At 39.2% G+C, this 24,568-nt stretch overlaps 1 protein-coding gene and 1 pseudogene across 5 annotated transcripts in view; one reads left to right on the forward strand and one right to left on the reverse strand.

Annotated features, from left to right (window-relative positions):
- Positions 1-661: 661 nt before the first annotated feature.
- Positions 662-24,568, reverse strand: part of SHLD2 (shieldin complex subunit 2) — a 127,163-nt gene continuing 103,256 nt past the window's right edge. For 4 of the 5 annotated variants that reach the window (XM_036926535.2, XM_057505832.1, XM_057505833.1 and 1 more), the window contains 3 exons: positions 20,089-20,317; positions 8,136-8,254; positions 5,063-5,398 (listed from right to left, as the gene is read on the reverse strand). In XM_036926535.2, coding sequence (XP_036782430.2) covers positions 5,202-5,398; positions 8,136-8,254; positions 20,089-20,317 — 545 coding nt within the window. In that variant the 3' untranslated portion in view covers positions 5,063-5,201. Of the gene's footprint in view, positions 4,994-5,062; positions 5,399-8,135; positions 8,255-20,088; positions 20,318-24,568 lie in introns of those variants that run through there. The other variant, XM_057505834.1, reaches the window with a different exon arrangement.
- LOC118932791 (myotubularin-related protein 2-like) lies at positions 20,326-24,167 on the forward strand (annotated as a pseudogene).

Consider the following 24,568-nt stretch of genomic DNA (forward strand, 5'->3'; position numbering starts at 1 on the left):
TAAGACAGGCACAGTCGCAGGGGGGTCATCAGGTGAGAAATTGGGGATCAACAGAGGTGAGGCTTAGAACCTCAACCCCCCCGTTCTGAGAGAAATCTTCTGCATACGTGGATGTTTTATTGCCCTTGTCTAGCTTGGATTAACACATAGTCTACAGGCACTCACCTGATCATCTACATTTGCTCTCTTACAACACTAAACTATGTTTTCTACCTTTATCTTGTATCTACCTACCACTTCAGCATTTTATTAAAAATAATAATAATAAAGAGAGAAATGTGGTATCCACATATAAATCAAGTATAAAAACCAAATGAGTATTCATATTTGAACTGACTGCTTATAGTTCATAATGCATGAGCAAATCCGAAAGTTTCTGTGATGACTGCCCTTGTACTGTTCACTATGTAACTTATTCATTATGTAAGAATTTGTTCTCCATGTAAGAACTTGTTTGTTATGCCTCAGAAGATTGGAGACTGACAAAAATTAGGCTTGGGGTGGATTAATGATTGTGCATTGAGCATTGACTCCCCTATACAGAATTTTATTGTTGTTAACAACCATTTGATCAATAAATATGAGAGATGCCCTCACAAAAAAATAAAAAAATAAAAAAATATATAAACAGTATGATTTCATGTATATGAAGCTCAAGAACAGATAAAACTAGGCTATGGTGACAGAAATCAGAACAGTGGTTGCCTGTCCTGGGTGGGGATTGACTGGAAGTGGAGATGAGGGATATTTTCAGTGATGGAAATATTCTAAATCTTCAGTGGGGTATTGGTTACACAAATGTATGCATTGTGAAAATTCAACAAATCGTACATTTAAGATCTGTATATTTTATTAAAATATAAGTATTAATTTAATTACAGGAAAAAAGAATTTGATTGGCCTATCTTGAGTAGGCATCTTACTGTTCTTTGACCAATTTTTGCCAAGAGCTCAAACTAAATTGTACAGCTGTGGCCTAGACAAGGACCGTCATGGGTGCCTGGCTGCCATTTCATGAGGTAGGTATATCTACTGTGTGCTGGTAGTTTCTGTGATCAAAACCATATTATCTTTTTCTGTATTTGGGAAGTGATCTTTTTAATATAGGGAATTTGTATTCTTTAGAAATTAAGGAAATTTTCCTAGTAATACCATCACATAAAATAATAATAAAGGAGAAAGTAAAACCAGGCCCTAGTTTCCCACCAAGAGTAATCACTACACCATTTTAGTAAGATTCTTCCAGACAGTATAATTACAGTGTTACATAAACTGAATTGTACTATACACATTATGCCAATAAGGACAATTCCTTAGGTTGCCCAATGTCTGATTATGCAGAGAATTGGCTGACCTACTCTACTCTGTGCTTATCTGAGCACAGAGAGAAGTGAATTGGAGAGATGTCGAGATGGAGAGAGGAGGTGACACTTGGAAGGAGTTGTGGGGGGAAAAGACGAGGAGGAAGCTTGGTCTCCACAAAAAACTGTTACATTGTATAAGGGAAGCACTCCAAAGAACTCTCACATGTGCTCGAGAAAGAGGAAGATTGGATGCCTGCTATGCAGAAAGTATCGGCGGTCAAGATGGGCTAGAAAGGCAGAGGCGGTCAGTTGAGAGGACCTAGTGGGAGCCCGTTTGTAAAGAGGCTCTTGTCCTCTTTCTTTCTTTCCTCCCTGCCCCTGCTCACCGGAGGAGCTGGACCTCAGGGTCCGGGAGGGAATGGGGAGAGGTTGACTTAGTGCCAGTTCGGGCCTTTCCCCCAGCTCAATGCAGCTGCAGAGGAAGGAAAGAAGAGATGAAATCGCTACATTTCCTTCCCCTCCGCTAGGAAGCACAGAGATCACCCTTAGCAAATATATTCCTTTAAGTGGGTGGAGTTAATTTCTTAATGACAAGCCAGGTTCAAGATCTCCAAAGACAGAACGACAGCTAATTGGCAAACCTCATTCCCTTTCACATGTTTCTCCCCCTACTGACATGAAAACAAGGGCCAGCATTAAACTCTCCGGCAAGATGAACACTTTATTCTAATTGTTCTGATTCATGATGTTTATTGCATCGTCTCAAAACCCTCCAGGCCACAAACGTATGATTAAAAATGCTTGTGTTGAAGGAAAATAAAACTTGTCAATGGTTTCCCAGCACTCTGGTGTTTCTCCTCCATGGCTGGAGAATTGGTATGGGATCCCAGTAGTGGCACTGGTATCCACTAAAATATGTACTGCAATGCTAGGCACAAATCAGTATTTATTTTCATATACCAAACTGAACCTATAGATAAAAACTCCATTGCTTTGTGAGCTAAGATTTCTTCAGACATGTATTACCTTGCTGAAGCGTCTTATGTCTCTCCTATACATTTGGGGGCACTCATTTTTTTCAGCCCCATTTGAGATGTCCCATGTTCCCAAATATTCAGTGCTATTTTATGCCTCTCACTGTTTTTGTGAATACTTCTCATATTTAAAGATGCAAGTTAAATACGTCCTCTATGAAGCCTTCTTGCATCTTCCATTAAACAGACATGTTTATGTCTGCTTAGAACTCTCCTTCCACTAAGGAAGGGCTCCTTTCATCCTATGTGTTCTAGCCCTTCAATCCCTTGCTACCCGCTGGTCACAGCAGGAGGGCAGGTAACTTAAGCAGACTTGAAATTTTTATTCCTTCCATGAAATTTTTATGTGGACACTAGCAAAAAGAGTCTCTCTTTCTGTAAAGAAGAAAGTTTAAAACTTTTCTCCATGTGGATAGGTGGGAAAGATAAGGAGAGAGAAAGGAGAGGAAGATGAAGGAAGGAACAGACTAGAGAGGGTAAAAAGAAACTGGACAGGGGGAGAGAACAGGGCAAGGAGAGAAACCAGGCGAGAAATAGAAGGGAAGGAAAAGAAAGAACAAGGGAGTTGGGGGAAATAGATGACAGTTTAAGCCAATGGATTCAACTATGCTATAAGATAGTACTACTTTGTTATATGAGCAGTTTTTCCCCTTTTTTGCTCAAGCTACAAGTTGGGTTTTGATCATTTGCAACCAAGAGTCCTAATGAACCTATCCTGCTATTTACCTTTGCCTTTTCCACACAGATTTAATCCTAGCACTATATAATTTTAAGTATTTCTTCACCAACTTGCCTGTGAACTCACTGAAGGCAGGCCTTCCTATTTGTCTGTATTCCCAGTGACTAGCACATGGTAGACTCAGTACCAGGGAGATCATGTGTCCAACTTTGCCATCCCACCTGAAGATCAGAGCCCTCCTGCCTACCAAAAAAAACCCGAAGACATAACAGGAAATTTAGCACAAATCTTACCAGTCTAGAGAAAGGTAAATGTTTCTAATAGCTGTTAGAGAAACTATACATTTGGGAAAGCTAAGTTTACCAGTATTGAGTACTAAGAGGGGAGAAAGAGCTGCCCCTCTCAGCTGAGCTATCAGGAGCTGAAGATGAGATTTACCTCAAATGCCCACCATGGGATTGCCAGATATAGCATTGGCTAACACTCTTAGGCTACCCAACTGAGTTTTATGCAAATGTATGGGGTAGGCTGAATGTACTCACATGGAAATCTCAAGTAAGGAATTCACCTAGAAGCAATGGCTCTCCTGATCACAATTAAATAGATGATAATTTCTGGAGATAGGTCAGATTCCTTAGGACAGGAGGAAACAGTTTCCAACCTAAGTAAGGGTTCCTGGAAGTATGTGTTAGTCCATGAAATATATACCAAAGGCTGCGAAGAGGAATAGGTGTGACCTGGCATCCTTTATCCAAGTAAATGGCTTAGACTTCTTCCCAACAGGATGTGAAGAACCATCTGTTCTAGTGGATTATGTTTTGGTTGAAACAGGGAGTAGGCCACATTTCGGCAACAAAGTAGGGAAGGGCAAATTTAAGAGAATAGCTTATACTGATGAGGCAGATTTTATATGTGAATTCGAAATTTGCCCCTACCGTGGCTACAGAAAGAAGAGCAGGGATTAGACACCAGCTCAGGGCTCACACCCATCACCCATTAGATGAACCTGCCAGGGCAGCCAAGTCCTTTGAATTCCAGTATTTCCAGATACAAAGTGGAGAAAATTCTTTCTCTACCTGCCTTACTAGGTGCTAGCTAAAACCTTAGCAATTATTTCATCTAATCCCCTACCTTTCCCATGAATTATGTCTCCAGGTAAGCCCTTATTCCTGCCCTTCTTTTGGTCAAAGACCACTCTGAGGATTTATTGATAGCTAAGGACAGGTCTCCACAGACTGTACTTTTGTTTTTGTGTCTGAGCACTCTTACACATTTTTGCATGCTATTTTTGGGAGAATCACAAACTCCTGAGGTTCATTTTTAGGGAAGCCAAGTTTGAAAAAACCCTAAATTGGAGAAAATAATTTCAATGAAGCAGAATAATTTTTAGAAACACACATATAGTAAAATAAACGTGTTCATTTCATTATGAATATAGTGATTTCCAAGCAATACTATTAATCTATTAACACTCAACATACCCTCCAAACTTACAGGTGAAGAACCAGTCCATGTTTCCTTATTGGTGACTACCATTTATACAAGCTTCTCCTATAGGCACAATAACAAAACAAATTGCTAGGGTTGTTGGAAAGTACTTTGAATAAGGTACTCATATCCTAGAGATGAACTAACAATGACTCTCTTCCTTTATAAATTGATTGAATCATGATCTCCTTTCATTTTCAATGATTCTTTATAGAAAGACATGCTTGCCTTGAACTTATCTAAACACAGTCTTAAAAGAATACCTTTTTATATAGTTATAATCAAGGAAATCATTTCATGTTGATGGTTTACTAAAGTAGGAATAAAGGAAAGCACTTGAAGTTAGTGAGTACAGCAGAAAAATGGCCTGAGAAAATATCTTACATCCATACCCAAGAATTCAGTATAGAGCCTGGAACAGGGCAGGGATGGAACAGAGTGAACCTTTAGTTCCCGGGCTCGTTTTGCCTTTCTTGCTAGACTGTTTCCTGAGAAGCAAGAAAGGAAGGGAGGAAAAAATGAACCCAAAACCCTCACAAAACTTCCTTAGGAAAAACAATTTTTTAATTTATATATTTAGCACAACTCTCTTTGTAAAATATATTATTTTAAAATCCCAAGTAAAAGCTCTGTTGTTTATTTATTTCAAAAAAACAGATCATTTCAGTCCTCTTCCTTGAAGTACCTGCAATTTCTTCATCTGGTATAGGATGCCTGCTTTACTTTGTCAGGATAAAAGTCCAGTAGGGAGAAATCTTGTTGCAGTGGGTAGCTGTTCTCATCTAACACAAAGCTGCTCTGCACCTTCACCACGCAGGGTGCCCCACTGCCTGCCAACAAGGAATGGAACAGGTCTGCTGCAACCATGCCGTAGGTGACCTCTGAGGACGGGGCTGGAGGAGATGGAGCACACACACAGCTTAGTGTCCCATCCAAGCTAAGAGAAACGTACACACACAGGGGGCCACTGTTGCCCTTGGTTTCCCAAGTCCCAAGCCCACTCTAAGTTTCTCTCTCTATCCCTTCTCTTTGTAGTCCCGGGCATGAAGGTACTCTAGAGTGTTGGCCCTCATTCCTGTTGATCGAGGAGAGAAGACACGGAAACCCCTGCTCAGACTGATGGTGTTTACTAAGTGGCCCAGCTACTGGTTTCTCACAACAGAGGAAAGAACTGAGCTTAATGTTTTCCTAAGTCAAATGTAAAACAAAAAGAGCATGTCCATATCAGCAAAGTACCTTTACATTTACTCAGTCTTATCACAGATATATATTTAGTTTATGTAACAGAACCCTGAATCAGTTACTTAGTAAATACCAAATCTTGGTAATATAAAAATACTAAAATTATAGGTAGATATGTCCCTGTATTTTGCATTTGCTCTAATTCTTCCTCTAATTTTTTAGGATAGCACACCAGGTTACTTAGCAGGGTGCTCAGCCCCAGATGAACAAGGCACTATGGACTATGTTCAGACTTTACTAGTGCCCTGACCACAGCCCACCAGCCTGTCTTGGATTTGGTCTACAGACTCCTGGAAAGCCAGTGACATATTTCTGGAGCAGTGAAAATTCTCTACAACACTTGAAAAATTTGTATTTTCACTTTAATAAGCTAAAAAAAATCAAGATTAGTAATAATCTGAATGGTCTGATGACCACTTTATAACTGGTGCCACCTTTTTCTTTATGGTTACAATTTAATTAATGCCAAGAAGTATGACTCAGTTCTCTCAGTAATGAGCAAAAATGTAGATGTACATTTGATGGGAGAATCATGCTTCTCTAAGAAATAAAGACTAATTGACATTGTTAAAAATGAGGAGACAAAGACTGAAAATGTAATTAAAACATAGAGAAAAGGAATGAAAATGGCCAAAAGAATGAAAATTAATAAAGAAAATGAATCAAAAAGAATAGAGGGACTTTTAACTGGGATGCAGACAGCTGGGAAGAGCATGACTCCTGCCCTGGCAATTACTAGAAATGGCAGAATAAAGTACGAAACCTCAATTTTCTTGAAGCTGTAAGAGAGCTGCGGTTGTACAGCAGCCAAGAAGCCTGAAATGTAAGAAGAGACAGAAGAGGAGCCCGGGTTTACCTGGCGCAGCCCTCAGAGAGGAGACAGGTGTACCAAACAAGCAAGAAAGAAGAATGCACTTAAATTCTTAATGAATTTCTCAAAGCCGAGGATGGGCCAGTGCCCCTGACAAGTGGACTTTGTGCTCTCCGAGGCTCTTCTCAGCTCCACCAGGTGCTCACAGGAGTGGACAGAGGGCAAGACATCAGAGAAAGCTTCCAACTGTGGGGAAGGGTAGGAACTGCCAGGAGGAAAAGCACAGGGTACTACTCAGGACCTCTCCCTTAGAGACCAAAAGCCTCAGACTGCTGGAGGAAGAACGGCAAATCTTGCTACCCCAGGGTACAGATGAGGACCCACTGAAGGTGAAGAAAAGGAAGAAGAAACATCCCTCTCTCCCTGGGGAAGGGGCAGAAAACCACCCTGGATTAAGGCCACTGGTGGTGCCTTACTGCTGGGAGAGTGGCAGGACCACACAAGACCCACCAAAGGTACAAGGCAGAGCTTGGCTGCCATGCAGGGGTCAGAGTCACTGGAAAGTGCCACACCCTGGACCCGGATGCACAGGGCCTGAGTCAGACTAGGGCTGGATGGGAATCAAACAGGATCACTCCTGCCCCTACCCCCACTCCTGGCAAGGCTGCACCAACCAGCGGAGCCTGCACCACTGCTGGGAGGTGCAAAAACATGCAGAGGAACTCTCTGGGGCCCACATGCAGAGTGAAGACAGCTGCTAGAGTAGGAACATCAGGGAAAAGTCCCTGGCAAACCATTACCCACCATAAGCACAAGCTAATGTTAGAGGAGTTTGAAGCCAGTGGTGACCTGAAGGAATAACAATCTCGAATCCAACTCAACATCTGACAAGACTGATTCCACTCTGCCCAGCCCCTGTCTCAGGAAAGGTGTAGGAAAACAGGCAGGTCCATTTCTACAAAACTGTTTGCTTCAGTCTGTATTGTTCTATATGCAATGCTCAGCATTCAAGCAAAAATTATTAAAACATACAAAACAGCAAGAAAAAGGTAACCTACTAGTAAAAGACAATAATCAATAGAACCAGATGAACTTTATCTGCTTGGAGTCTGAGACTAAATAACGAGGAAAGGTGTGGAGGTTGATCACCTGGCAAACAGTTACCTTCACTTCGCTGTTAACCACTGCCTACACTAGCAACCAGAGCTAATGACCAACTGAACCCACTCCCGGCTGGCAGCCTGTCCTCATCTATACAGTTCATTTAGTCACACAGTCATTTATTTAACCATTGTAACACTGAGGTCCTACTGTTCTGCTTACCAATTAGGAGTTCAGAGTAAGAAGGGATTAAGTGCTCACTTCCCTTATTCGTGTGCTGAGATGGGGGTAGAGCAAGTCTTACCTCAAACTCACGTAGTCTTGTGCTTTACTCAAGCTAAATTATCTGTATGCTTTTATACTAACAAAACCTTAATTTACACTAGAGCATTTTTTCTGTCCCATTATACTACCTACACTCCTGAGAAGTATAATTTCACCAAAAACAACCTCTCCATAGCATGATGATGTCTTACCTATTATAACCCTGTTGAGACAGTCAGGAGAAATGTTGAGAAGAATCTTCTCTATCAGCTTTGATCCTACATGGATGCAAACCTTGTATGTCCCATCAACTATGGTCATTAAAGCTGGCCTACAAAACAGTAAATAGCACATGACCTTTAGTAAGAGTTTCAAGTAAAAAAAAATGCTTAAATGTAATAAAATTTCAAAAAGCACTGGGTTTTTATGCAGGGTTAACTTTAATCCTGAAACAACTCTAGGATGTTCTGAAAAAATCCTAGAAATAAGAGAAAGGCTTTTTAAAAAGAGTTTCAAATTATAAATTCATAAATTTGATTTATTCCATATTCATTTTAAAATCTCAAACACTAGTATAAGAAAACATTATTTTACACTGTTTTGTAAATTATTTTTAGAAATAAAAGTAAAGATGATAATTAGATATTTCCCAATCACAATTTCAAGTTACTTTTTTCCACTGGATTCTTTCCTATCAAAAACAAACTGTTTCACAGGTTAATAAATAGGGAACTAGATAAATAATTTTAGGGACATCATACCATGGGGTACTATGTAGCTGTTAAAAAGAATGAGGATGACTTATAAAAACTATTCGGGAAGGAGCACTATGAAATACTCTAAGAGAAAAACATTATGAAGGAAACAGTAATACTATTCTATCTACGTACTTTTAGGGGAAGGGATACACCTGTGCTAGTAGGAACATAGTAAATTACTGGGAGAGTATACAAAAAATATCTAACAACCGTGGAAATAGCATCAATGGTAGAGAGGTAGATGGGGAAGAAGACTTATTTTTTGTTTTATACCTTCCTCTAAAGTCTGCATTCTTACTATGGTATATATTATCTCTTTTTTAAATACATAAATTTTTAAAAATAAATTGAAAGCAGAATTTAGGAAAAGACTCGTTAATAAAGGGGAATTCAGCATAGCAGTTAAAACAACACTACTGATATTCTCTCTAAAAACTTACTTCCCCAGAGGGGCGGAAGATGGCGGCGTGAGTAGAGCAGCGGAAATCTCCCAAAACAACATATATCTATGAAAATATAACAAAGACAACCCTTCCTAGAATAAAGACCAGAGGACACAGGACAATATCCAGACCACATCCGCACCTGAGAGAACCCAGCACCTCGCGAAGGGGGTAAGATACAAGCCCCGGCCCGGCGGGAGCCGAGCGCCCATCCCCCCAGCTCCCGGCGGGAGAAGAATAGGCAGAGCGGGAGGGAGACGGAGCCCAGGACTGCTGAACACCCAGCCCCAGCCATCCAGGCCAGAGCGCACAGTACGTGCCCAGGGGGCCCTGGATGCTAGGGAAACAGGGCAGCAAGAACAGTGAGCAGGCACTGGAGGCCGGGTGCCAGAGGACATAAGACAAGCGCGCGACCATTTTTTTTTTTTGCTTTTTTGCTGTTTTGTTTTGGCAAGCGCTTTTTGGTAGTCTTAAAGGGATAGGGACCCCAATACCAGGGAAACAGGGCAGCAAGAGCAGTCAGCGGGTACCGGTGGCCTGGCGCAGGAGGACACCAGAAAAGTGAGCGCCCATTTTTTTTTTCTTTTTTTTTTTTTTTTGCTGTTTTGTTTTGGCAAGCGCTTTTTGGTAGTCTTAAAGGGATAGAGACCCCAATACTAGGGAAACAGGGCAGCAAGACCGGTGAGCAGAGGCCTGAGGCTGGCACTGGAGAATAAAGAAAAACGAGTGACCACCTTTTTTTTTAATTAAAAAAAAATTTTTTTCCTTTTTTTTTTGGTGGTCGTTGTTTTGTTTTGGCGGGTGCTTTTTGGAAGTCTTAAAGGGGCAGGGCGGGACACAATCCAGAGGTAGGGAATCCGGGGATCTCTGGGCACCCTAACCCCTGGGCTGCAGGGAGCAGGGAGGCCCCTTACGGACATAAATAGCCTCCCAGCCGCTCCTGCTCCAACGCGACTCCACCATTTTGGAGTAGCTGCCCGAGCCAGGCCACGCCCACAGCAACAGCGGAGATTAACTCCATAGCAGCCGGGCAGGAAGCAGAAACCCTGTCTGCGCGCAGCTGCGCAGCACAAGCCACTAGAGGTCGCTGTTCTCCCAGGAAAGGAGGGCCACAAACCAACAAGAACGGAAGTTCTTCCAGCCGTCACTCGTCCCAGCTCTGCAAACTATTCCTATCACAATGAAAAGGCAAAGCTACAGGCAAAGATCACAGAGACAACACCAGAGAAGGAGACAGACCTAACCAGTCTTCCTGAAAAAGAATTCAAAATAAGAATCATAAACATGCTGACAGAGATGCAGAGAAATACGCAAGAAAAATGGGATGAAGTCCGGAGGGAGATCACAGATGCCAGAAAGGAGATTGCAGAAATGAAACAAACTCTGGAAGGGTTTATAAGCAGAATGGATAGAATGCAAGAGGCCATTGATGGAACTGAAATCAGAGAACAGGAACACATAGAAGCTGACATAGAGAGAGACAAAAGGATCTCCAGGAATGAACCAATATTAAGAGAACTGTGTGACAAATCCAAAAGGAACAATATCCGTATTATAGGGGCCCCAGAAGAAGAAGAGAGAGGAAAAGAGATGGAAAGTATCTTAGAAGAAATAATTGCTGAAAACTTCCCCAAACTGGGGGAGGAAATAATCGAACAGACCACGGAAATACACAGAACCCCTAACAGAAAGGATTCAAGGAGGACAACACCAAGACACATAATAATTAAAATGGCAAAGATCAAGGACAAGGAAAGAGTTTTAAAGGCAGCTAGAGAGAAAAAGGTCACCTATAAAGGGAAACCCATCAGGATAACATCAGATTTCTCAACAGAAACCCTACAGGCCAGAAGAGAATGGCATGATATATTTAATACAATGAAACAGAAGGGCCTAGAACCAAGGATACTGTATCCAGCACGACTATCATTCAAATACGACGGTGGGATTAAACAATTCCCAGACAAACAAAAGCTGAGGGAACTTCCTTTCCACAAACCACCTCTACAGAACATCTTACAGGGACTGCTCTAGATGGGAGCACTCCTAGAAAGAGCACAGCACAAAACACCCAACATATGAAGAATCGAGGAGGAGGAATAAGAAGGGAGAGAAGAAAAGAATCTCCAGACAGTGTATATAACAGCTCAATAAGCGAGCTAAGTTAGGCAGTAAGATACTAAAGAGGCTAACCTTGAACCTTTGGTAACCACGAATTTAAAGCCTGCAATGGCAATAAGTACATATCTTTCAATAGTCACCCTAAATGTTAATGGGTTGAATGCACCAATCAAAAGACACAGAGTAACAGAATGGATAAAAAAGCAAGACCCATCTATATGCTGCTTACAAGAAACTCACCTCAAACCCAAAGACATGTACAGACTAAAAGCCAAGGGATGGAAAAACATATTTCAGGCAAATAACAGCGAGAAGAAAGCAGGGGTTGCAGTACTAATATCAGACAAAATAGACTTCAAAACAAAGAAAGTAACAAGAGATAAAGAAGGACACTACATAATGATAAAGGGCTCAGTCCAACAAGACGATATAACCATTCTAAATATATATGCACCCAACATAGGAGCCCCAGCATATGTGAAACAAACACTAACAGAACTAAAGGGGAAAATAGACTGCAATGCATTCATTCTAGGAGACTGCAACACACCACTCACCCCAAAGGATAGATCCACCAGTCAGAAAATAAGTAAGGACATGGAAGCACTGAACAACACAGTAGTGCAGATGGACCTAATAGACATCTATAGAACTCTACATCCAAAAGCAACAGAATATACATTCTTCTCAAGTGCACATGGAACATTCTCCAGAATAGACCACATACTAGGCCACAAAAAGAGCCTCAGAAAATTCCAAAAGATTGAAATCCTACCAACCAACTTTTCAGACCACAATGGCATAAAACTAGAAATAAACTGTACAAAGAAGCAAAAAGGCTCACAAACACATGGAGGCTTAACAACATGCTCCTAAATAATCAATGGATCAATGACCAAATCAAAATGGAGATCCAGCAATATATGGAAACAAATGACAACAACAACACTAAGCCCCAACTTCTGTGGGACACAGCAAAAGCAGTCTTAAGAGGAAAGTATATAGCAATCCAAGCATATTTAAAAAAGGAAGAGCAATCCCAAATGAATGGTCTAATGTCACAATTATCGAAATTGGAAAAAGAAGAACAGATGAGGCCTAAGGTCAGCAGAAGCATGGACATAATAAAGATCAGAGAAGAAATAAATAAAATTGAGAAGAATAAAACAATAGCAAAAATCAATGAAACCAAGAGCTGGTTCTTCGAGAAAATAAACAAAATAGATAAGCCTCTAGCCAGACTTATTAAGAAGAAAAGAGAGTCAACACAAATCAACAGGATCAGAAACAAGAAAGGAAAAATCACGACGGACCCCACAGAAATACAAAGAATTATTAGAGAATACTATGAAAACCTATATGCTAACAAGCTGGGAAACCTAGGAGAAATGGACAACTTCCTAGAAAAATGCAACCTTCCACGATTGACCCAGAAAGAAACAGAAAATCTAAACAGACCAATTACCAGCAACGAAATTGAAGCGGTAATCAAACAACTACCAAAGAACAAAACCCCCAGGCCAGATGGATTTACCTCAGAATTTTATCAGACATACAGGGAAGACATAATACCCATTCTCCTTAAAGTTTTCCAGAAAATAGAGGAGGAGGGGATACTCCCAAACTCATTCTATGAAGCTAACATCACCCTAATACCAAAACCAGGCAAAGACCCCACCAAAAAAGAAAACTACAGATCAATATCCCCGATGAACGTAGATGCAAAAATACTCAACAAAATATTAGCAAAACGAATTCAAAAATACATCAAAAGGATCATACACCATGACCAAGTGCGATTCATCCCAGGGATGCAAGGATGGTACAATATTCGAAAGTCCATCAACATCATCCACCACATCAACAAAAAGAAAGACAAAAACCACATGATCATCTCCATAGATGCTGAAAAAGCATTTGACAAAGTTCAACATCCATTCATGATAAAAACTCTCAGCAAAATGGGAATAGAGGGCAAGTACCTCAACATAATAAAGGCCATCTATGATAAACCCACAGCCAACATTATATTGAACAGCGAGAAGCTGAAAGCATTTCCTCTGAGATCGGGAACTAGACAGGGATGCCCACTCTCTCCACTGTTATTTAACATAGTACTGGAGGTCCTAGCCATGGCAATCAGACAAAACAAAGAAATACAAGGAATCCAGATTGGTAAAGAAGAAGTTAAACTGTCACTACTTGCAGATGACATGATACTGTACATAAAAAACCCTAAAGACTCCACCCCAAAACTACTAGAACAGATATCGGAATACAGCAAAGTTGCAGGATACAAAATCAACACACACAAATCTGTGGCTTTCCTATATACTAACAATGAACCAACAGAAAGAGAAATCAGGAAAACAACTCCATTCACAATTGCATCAAAAAAAAATAAAATACCTAGGAATAAACCTAACCAAAGAAGTGAAAGACTTATACTCTGAAAACTACAAGTCACTCTTAAGAGAAATTAAAGGGGACACTAACAGATGGAAACTCATCCCATGCTCGTGGCTAGGAAGAATTAATATCGTCAAAATGGTCATCCTGCCCAAAGTAATATACAGATTTGATGCAATCCCTATGAAACTACCAGCAACATTCTTCAATGAACTGGAACAAATAATTCAAAAATTCATATGGAAACACCAAAGACCCCGAATAGCCAAAGCAATCCTGAGAAAGAAGAATAAAGTAGGGGGGATCTCACTCCCCAACTTCAAGCTCTACTATAAAGCCATATTAATCAAGACAATTTGGTACTAGCACAAGAGCAGAGCCACAGACCAATGGAACAGACTAGAGAATCCAGACATTAACCCCGACATATATGGTCAATTAATATTTGATAAAGGAGCCATGGACATACAATGGCGAAATGACAGTCTCTTCAACAGATGGTGCTGGCAAAACTGGACAGCTACATGTAGGAGAATGAAACTGGACCATTGTCTAACCCCATATACAAAAGTAAACTCAAAATGGATCAAAGACCTGAATGTAAGTCATGAAACCATTAAACTCTTGGAAGAAAACATAGGCAAAAACCTCTTAGACATAAACATGAGTGACCTCTTCTTGAACATATCTCCCCAGGCAAGGAAAACAGCAAAAATGAGTAAGTGGGACTATATTAAGCTGAAAAGCTTCTGTACAGCAAAAGACACCATCAATAGAACAAAAAGGATCCCTACAGTATGGGAGAATATATTTGAAAATGACACATACGATAAAGGCTTGACGTCCAGAATATATAAAGAGCTCACACGCCTCAACAAACAAAAAACAAATAACCCAATTAAAAAATGGGCAGAGGAACTGAACAGACAGTTCTCCAAAAAAGAAATACAGATGGCCAACAGACACATGAAAAGATGCTCCACATCACTAATTATCAGAGAAATGCAAATTGAAACTACAATGAGGTATCACCTCAGACCAGTACGGATGGCTGCCATCCAAAAGACAAACAACAACAAATGTTGGCGAGGCTGTGGAGAAAGGGGAACCCTCCTACACTGCTGGTGGGAATGTAAGTTAGTTCAACCATTGTGGAAAGCAGTATGGAGGTACATCAAAATGCTCAAAACAGACTTACCATTTGACCCAGGAATTGCACTCCTAGGAATTTACCCTAAGAATGCAGCAATCAAGTATGAGAAAGATCAGTGTACCCCTATGTTTATCGCAGCACTATTTACAATAGCCAAGAATTGGAAGCAACCTAAATGTCCATCGATAGATGAATGGATAAAGAAGATGTGGTACATATACACAATGGAATACTACTCAGCCATAAGAAAAGGGCAAATCCAACCATTTGCAGCAACATGGATGGAGCTGGAGGGTATTATGCTCAGTGAAACAAGCCAAGCGGAGAAAGAGAAATACCAAATGATTTCACTTATCTGTGGAATATAAGAACAAAGGAAAAACTGAAGGAACAAAACAGCAGCAGAATCACAGAACTCAAGAATGGACTAACAGGTACCAAAGGGAAAGGGACTGGGGAGGATGGGTGGGTAGGGAGGGATAAGGGGGGGGAGAAGTAGGGGGGGATTAAGATTAGCATGCATGGGGGGTAGGAGAAAAGGGAGGGCTGTACAACACCAAGAAGGCAAGTAGTGGTTCTACAACATTTTGGTATGCTGATGGACAGTGACTGTAAAGGGGTTTATAGGGGAGACCTGGTATAGGGGAGAGCCTAGTAAACATAATATTCGTCATGTAAGTGTAGATTAGTGATACCAAAAACAAAACAAAACAAAACAAAACAAAACAAAACAAAAAAAAGGGCAGTTCCTGTGTGGTAACCTCCAATGAGTTCTACACAAGGGTATAAAGGGCATATAAAAGTGTAGGCAAAGGGTCTGTTTGCGTTTATACAGAAGATCAAAGCCTAATTGGGCTACCCCGAAAATGAACTAAGTTACGATATGAAAGAGAACTTCCAACATCAGCACTCTCTGGAAGACTCACACCAGAAGATGATCATCAAAAAACCCCAACAAAGATCCACGCACTGCTACAGCTGTAGATGCACTCATCCCACCAGCTCCTGGACTTGCCATGGGAATGAAGGAGATATCTAAGCTGGCCTGTGCATACAGTAAAACAACAAATTTGACTGGATCTATACTGTTGGACCTCAACCAAGAATTAGGAGAAGTGCAAATTGTAGCGCTCCAAAATCCTACAACTACAGACTATTTACTGTTAAAAGAACATAAGGGATGTGAACATTTCCCAGGAATGGGTTGTTTTAATTTGTCTGATTTCTCTCAGACTGTTCAAGTTCAGTTGGACAATATCCACCATATCATAGATAAGCTTTCACAAATGCCTAAGGTGCCTAACTGGTTTTCTTGGTTTCACTGGAGATGGCTGGTAATTACAGATATGCTTTGGTTATGTAACTATACTCCTATTATGTTAATGTGAGTGCGCAATTTAAGTAGTAGCTTAAAACCTATACATGCTGAAGTTACTCTACAAGAAGATATGTCAAAGAAATAATCTTCCCATGTTTTCTGCCACCTGCTACTTCTATAGCTTTTCTTCTTCCTTCCTAATTACAACCCTTAAATAGAATTCGTGCCTCATATCAAATTTACCGAGTATCATAATTCTTCCAAGTGGTAAAGATACCTCAAGACAAATACTGGGCATAGAAGCCACAGGGCATAAATATGCAAAGAAGTAAAAAGCTAACCTTTTCAAACAATAAGGCTTCTCTCTCACTTACCAACTTTACATTTCCCTGTATGGCCCCGGAAGATGACTGGTTAGCCAGAGACGGGTAAGATTCCTCAAGGGAGGAACAACCTAAGACAGGCACAGTCGCAGGGGGGTCATCAGGTGAGAAATTGGGGATCAACAGAGGTGAGGCTTAGAACCTCATCCCCCCGTTCTGAGAGAAATCTTCTGCATACGTGGATGTTTTATTGCCCTTGTCTAGCTTGGATTAACACATAGCCTACAGGCACACACCTGATCATCTACATTTGCTCTCTTACAACACTAAACTATGTTTTCTACCTTTGTCTTGTATCTACCTACCACTTCAGCATTTTATTAAAAATAATAATAATAAAGAGAGAAATGTGGTATCCACATACAAATCAAGTATAAAAACCAAATGAGTATTCATATTTGAACTGACTGTTTATAGTTCATAATGCATGAGCAAAACCGAAAGTTTCTGTGATGGCTGCCCTTGTACTGTTCACTATGTAACTTATTCACTATGTAAGAATTTGTTCTCCATGTAAGAACTTGTTATGCCTCAGAAGATTGGAGACTGACGAAAATTAGGCTTAGGGTAGAATAATGATTGTGCATTGAGCATTGACTCCCCTATACAGAATTTTATTGTCGTTAACAACCATTTGATCAATAAATATGAGAGATGCCCTCACAAAAAAAAAAAAAAAAAAAAAAGGACAGACTTCCAATGGTAAAATAAATAAGTAACCAGGATGTAATGTATAGCATAAGGAATATAGTCAAGATATTGTAACAGCTTGGTAGGGTGATAGCTGGAACCTAGAATTATGTATATAAATGTTTTATCACTGTGTTGAACACTTGAAACTAATGTAATGTAATACTGTGCGTCAACTACCCTTCAATAAAAAATAATTATAAAAAAAAAAAAAACTTACTTCCCTCTTTACCCACATGGTAATTCTAGGTCCTTTCCTCTTTTTCATGCTACACTCTGCCCCAAAGTTATTTCTCTTCCTCCATTCTTTACTGCAACAAGTGTATACTCAGTATCTACCACATCCCGTGCACCGTGCTAAGCCCTGGGGATACACTAGTGAACAAGATAGATCTGATTCCTTCACTCAAGGAACCTAAGAGTTTAGGGGGATATAGAAACACTAAATGTTTTAGCAATGGTGTCAAGATGATTCAATGGGAATAGAAAAGTCTTTTTCAACAAATTATGCTGGGACAACTGAATATTTACATGCAAAAGAATCAGCTTGGACCCCTTCCTTACAACATACACAGAAATTAGCTCAAAACAGATCATGGACATATATATAATATTTAAACTATAAAATTCTTAAAAAACATAGGAATAAATCTCCATGATCTTGGCTTAGAAAGGATACTTCTTTTAGATATGATATGAAAAGCACAAGCAACAAAAAGAAAATCAGATAATAAAAAGTGTTAGCAAGGATCTGGAGAAAATGCAACCCTCATACACTGCTGGTGAGAATGTAAAATTGTGCAGCAACTTTGAAAAACAGTTTGGCAGTTCCTCAAAAGGTAACCAGTTACCACAGAACCCAGCAATTCTATTCCTGAGTATACACCCAAAAGAAATGAAAACATTCACCCACACAAAAATTGGTACATAAATGTTCACGGCAGCATTACTTATAACAGCCAAAAGGTGGGACCAATCCAAATGCTGAGCTGGGGGAGGCAAGAGTGAGAAGTGACTGCTAATGGGCAAGGGGCTTGGGGGGCTGGAGGGGTGGTGATGAAAAGGTCCTAAAATTGATCATGGTGACAGTGGAAAAAACAATGTATTTCTTATGCTCCAAAAATGTCATCCCAAATACACATCCTGTAAAAACATTGTTAAGAACAGCAACTATGCTACATGTTCACATGGATAAAAGAAGCCTTTGCAAGCTGACATGAGACTCCAATAATGATATCTAATGTTGTTTCTTTTGGAAAAATCCGTTCCAAGTTGCAAACAACCAACATAAAATGTCATTAATCCTCCCAGACTTTGGGACTGTCATGCCATACGATGTTCATTAAGTGTTTCATAAATGAACTGTGGATTTTTTTAGTACAAGAATACTCACATCAATCAGTATGGCCTCCTCAGGACTAAGTATCAGGGGAACATGTGGATACCTAGTAACTATTTGATTGACTACGTCTTGGAAAAAGAAGCAGTCACAGATTTTTCTTACTCAGTTTGCTGACTTATGTAGAGTCATAAGTGATGTCACATTATGATTTCTTCATCACATACTTGACTCAATTTGAAGGGAATCTGTTATTTAATCTCAAAATTTTCTTTTCAAGGAGCCCAAATAATCCGGATCCTAAACCTATATTTATTTAAAGTCTTTTAAATAAACAAAAAAATAACTCTTGCTTTATCATGTCTATTCAACATTCTAGTCACACACACAAAAAAGCACTATGTCCTTAAAGTGGTCTCATTTAGGACAGTTCTAAAACATCATGCTAGGTTATACTCTAGTCATGTGACATTGATCTGTGAAGTCCTTCTCTTAAATAGTCATCCTTTAGACTGGTTGAAAGTCCCTCCTCTCCATGAGGGACATTTATTGGACAACATTCTTGTCCAATAAATAATTATATTAATAAGAGACATTAGGAATGATACAAAATAAGTGTACATATATATGCACACACTCTGTAAGGGGCCTTAACTATTGATAAGAAATCAATTTTAATTGATATGTTTGTTATATACCATGCATCTAATTCAATCTTCTTTTCCATATAAGCAATTTTCAATGTAAGAACAAAATTTATTTACTTATTTATAACAAATATATGTAGAGGAGAATAAGGTTTATGGATTAAACTACTGTAAGTTTTCTTAATGTATGTCATGATAACATGCTGAGTATATTTTCAGTTCGGTTTTAGATTCTGCAGTATTTAGAAATAGAAAAGAGCACAAAACACTGAGTGAGTGATATTTTGTAAAAGCATGTTATTTATAAGGTAAGAAGAAAAAGACCAAGATTTTGAACACTGTGTTGCTATTGCTTAAAAAACAATGTGTTTTTACTAAGCTGGTTAGCAATTTTACTGTAGAATATTTGTTATACTTAATTTCATTTTTTTCTTTCTTTTTTTCACAGTGTTTTTTTTTGGTATCATTAATATATAATTGTTATATTAATTTCTAATGTGAAGTTGGGAAAACCAAAGTACAGAAAGGTTAAACATCTTACTAACTTTCAGAAGTCAGAGGTTAGATCATACAGTACTTTTAGCTTTTAAATTCTAATTACATGTTAAGGTGGAGAAATGAGTTTCTAATGAGCCATTTAGATCTTGGTTTAAAATGTAAACACAGTAAAAATTTCCTTCAACCTATTTGCTTGAAGATAATAAAATCACCCAATTACTAGTTTAAAAAATTCCCATTATGATTACAATTTTTGCTTTCACAAATAACTAGTACTCAAGGGGAAAACGTTTACTCTCTTGGATTCTAGTTAGTTCTTGTTGTAAAGTAAGAGCTGATAGATATAATACATTGGTCCTTTTCAGTCCTATATTTGTCATTCAATTGGCTTGCTTACTTGCCTTACCTATAGTATATTTTCTTCATTGTAAATGGCAAGCAGCTAAAACACTGTTTGTAGATATTGTTCTCATCTGTTTCTAGTTCCAATCCACATTTTGCACAGCCAGTGTATGTAATGTTCGGAAGAGAAGAGAAAATATTCTTCAGAGAACTGTGAGCACTTAGAACTATTGTTTGAGCTGCTGTAATAGGAAACAGCAGCTCCAAAATCTGTGCCTTGATGAGAATCACTCCTACAAAACACAAACAAAAAGATATATTATAACTAAAAAGCTTCTGTACAGCAAAGGACACCAATGGTAGAACAAAAATGCAACCCACAGTATGGGAGAATATATTTGTAAATGATTTACCTAATAAGGGGTTAGAATTTAAAAAATATAAAGAACTTATATGCTTCAACACACACACACACACACACATATACACAAATAACCCAATTAAAAAATGGGCAGAGGACCTGAACAGTCATTTTTCCAAAGAAGAAATACAGATGACCAAGAGGTACATGAAAAGATGTTTCACACTGCTAACTGTCAGGAAAATGCAAATCAAAACCACAATGAGATATCACCTCACACCAGTCAGGATGGTCACTATCCAAAAGACAAAAAGTAACAAGTGTTGACAAGGATGTGGAGAAAAGGGAACCTTCCTACACTGCTGCTGGGAATGTACATGGGTACAGCCACAGCAGAAAGCAGTACAGAGGTTCCTCAAAACACTAAAAATAGAAACACTTTATGACCCAATAATTCCACTTCCTGGAATTTACCCAAAGAAAACAAAATCACTAATTTGAAAAGATATATGGAGCCTTTCCCCCTGCTGCCCGCACAGTGCCATGGAGAAGAGCTCGAGCTGCAAGAGCCTGGGCTCCCAGCCAGCGGTGGCACAGCTGCCCAGTGTGGACTCCCTGTCCAGTTAATGTGTGAAGAGCCGTTGACATTTGAAGATCATTAGAAGTGAAGATAAAACATCCCCCAAATTATAATTGCTTCTACTTCTCATTCAGAGAATTCAGTGCATACAAAATCAGGATCTGTTGTATCATTGGACTCCATTTCAACTTCTACAGACAACTTTTCTCCTGATCTGAGGCTAAAGATGTAACTTATATATATCCATTCACTGGTGCTGTATGAGGAACTGACTGTCACAAATTACAGGTTATATTTCAAAAGCATGGAACAGGATCCCCCATTTGTTTTAGATGCTTCTCTTGGTGTGATAAGCAGAGTAGAAAAAATCGACTTCTAGTCAAGGTGAAAATTCTTATGGATTAGAAACTATGTGCAAGGATATTAGGAAATTTACGGTTTGGTCATAAACCTGAGGGGTAAACAAGAAGATCCATATTTGAGAATCTAATGAAATATGCATTTCCAATCTCTAATAATCTGCCTCTTTGTGCTTTTGAATACAAAGAAGTATTCCCTGAAAATGGATGGAAGCTATATGACCCTCTTTTAGAGTATAGAAGCAGGGAATTCCAGTGAAAGCTGGAGAATGACAAAGATAAATGACCAATACAAGCTTTGTGATACATACCCTGCCCTCTTGGTTGTGCCAGCAAATATCCCTTATGAAGAGTTAAAAAGAGTGTCATCCTTCAGGTCAAAGAGGCATATCCCCATTTTATCATGGATTCATCCTGAAAGTCAAGCCACAATCACTAGATGTAGCCAGCCCGGGAAGCGAAGCAAAGAAGATGAAAAATACCTTCAAGTCATCATAGACTCCAATGCCCAGTCTCATAAAATTTTTATATTTGATGCCTGGCCAAGTGTTAATGCTGTTGCCAATAAGGCAAAGGGTGGAGGTTATGAAAGTGAAGATGCCTATCAAAATGCAGAGCTAGTTTTTCTAGATATCCACAATATTCATGTTCTGAGGGAATCATTACTGAAACTTAAGGAGATTGTGTACCCCAACATCGAGGAGACTCACTGGCTGTCTAACTTGGAATCTACTCACTGGCTAGAACATTTTAAGCTTATTCTTGCAGGGGCTCTGAGAATTGCTGACAGAGTCGAGTCAGGGAAGACATCTGTGGTCATCCACTGCAGTGATGGGTGGGATTGCACAGCTCAACTCAGTTCCCTCGCCATGCTTATGTTGGATGGATACTATCGAACTATCTGCGGATTTCAAGTCCTGTGGAGAAAGAATGGCTAAGCTTTGGACATCGATTTCAGCTTAGAGTGGGCCATGGAGATAAGAACCATGCAGATGCAGACAAATCACCCGTTTTTCTTCAATTCATTGTGTCTGGCAAATGACAAGACAGTTTCCTACAGCATTTGAGTTCAATGAATATTTTCTCATTACCATTTTGGACCACTTGTACAGCTGTTTATTTGGAACATTCCTCTGTAACAGCGAACAGCAGAGAGGAAAAGAGAGTTTTCCTAAAAGGACTGTGTCTCTGTGGTCTGACATAAACAGACAGCTGGAAGACTTCACAAATCCTCTCTACAGTAGCTATTCCAATCATGTGCTTTATCCAGTAGCCAGCATGTGCCACCTAGAACTCTGGGTGGGATATTATGTGAGGTGGAATCCACAGATGAAAACACAGGAGCCCATTCACAACAGATATAAAGAACTTCTTGCTAAAAGAGCAGAGCTTCAGAAAAAAGTAGAGAAACTACAGAGAGAAATTTCCAACCACTCAACCTCATCCTCAGAGAGAGCCAGTTCTCCTGCACAGTGTCACTCCTGTCCAAACTGTTGTATGAAAGGACTATTGGATGGGGGCCTTCCTTGCCATAAACTCAGTCATAATGGCAGCTTGAGGAGGAAAAAGTCTTCTGAATTTAGAACTGAACCAATCTATGAGAGAAATTCAATGCTTTATTTATTTTAAATCTCTCTACGATGGGTTTAAAACTGCAGCAGTGCAGGTGGCTTAAGTGAAATAACCCCCTATGTCATCTTACAAGTCACTTGAAGAATATTAAGATACTTTAATCCTCAATCCACAATGGGAACAAGTTTCTGATTTTAAAAGGAAAATACTGTGTTAGAAATTTTGGTGCCTGGTAAAATCAAAATGTAAACCACTTCAGAACTATACCTCTTGATGGAAAAGAGCTCACTGCACAGTGAGGAGCATCAGTTTTCATTCTGATACTAAATTTCCATGGCATTATGCACACTGGGCCTTTATGTCATGATAGATCAAAATCTTCTGCTAGTCCTTTCCTAATCAGGGGTTTTTCTTTCCTGTAGTAATTTACTTTGAGCACCTTTCAAAACCCACATTATTCATACATAAGGCAAAAAGTCTTGAGGAAATTACAATGTCATGGTTGAAAACTATTGCTGTCATTATTTATACACTATTTAAGATGCATTTGGTAACTGTTCCAAAATAATGCCTTATAGATGTGCTTGTTGGGGAGAGGATAGATAGTGGTAGCAATCCAGGATTTCAAAGAATTCCACATCCTTTTCCATTTGCACAATTACTAGAGATGAAACATTTAAAAACCATTATCTACTCTACTTTATTTACTTTGTGTATATGCCTAAATACAGAAGTTAATTGATAATTACTGATGCACTATTTAAGAAGTTTACTAGGATTGACTTCCTGAAGTATGTATAAATAGCTTATGGTGGAAGTACTATGCTCAATTTTACATATTTTACTACTTCCCTTTGCAAATTCTGTAATTCCACTGAATGATTAAATCTACCAAAGAAGTTAGTGCATGTAAAAATGCATCACAATTGGAATGCCAGTAAAGAAAATCTTGCTTCACTTCACCTGCTACATACAGTAAGGATTTGGCGCTGGTATAAACATTTGACTCCCTGGTGTCTATTTTACTCTGTATAAGAGCCATATGTCATATACTATAACAAAGGAGCTTCTTGTCCCTTGGGTCTTTAATTAAAGAAAATTCCAACTGAAAAAGAAAAAGATATATGCACCCCTATGCTTATTACTGCATTATTTACAGTAGCCAAGATAAGGAAGCAACCAAAGTGTCCATTAATAAATAGATGAATGGATAAAGAAGAAATGGTACACATATACAGTGGAATATTATTCGGCCATAAAAAAAGAAAGAAATCCTATTATTTGTGACAACATGGATGGACCTAGGGGGTATAATGCTAAGTGAAATAAGACAGATGGAGAAAGACAAATACCACATGATTTCATTTATCTGGGACATCTAAAAACAAAACAAAACAAAACAAAATGAACAAAATAGCAGTGGACTCATAGACACTGAGAAGTGACTGGTGGTTATCATGGGGGAGGGAAGGGGGGATAAAGGGGCACAAAAATTCTCAATCATAAGTTGGTCATGGGGATAGTAATACAGCATGAAGAATAAAGCCAATGATCCTGTAACATCTTCCTATGTTGACAGATAGTAACTGCACTAGTGGAGGTGAAGATTTAACAATACGGGTATTGTTAAACCAATGTGTTGCCTATACTTGAAATCAACATAAGATTGTGT

This window comes from Manis pentadactyla, chromosome 8 (genome assembly GCF_030020395.1).
Source record: "Manis pentadactyla isolate mManPen7 chromosome 8, mManPen7.hap1, whole genome shotgun sequence".
NCBI lineage: Eukaryota > Metazoa > Chordata > Mammalia > Pholidota > Manidae > Manis > Manis pentadactyla.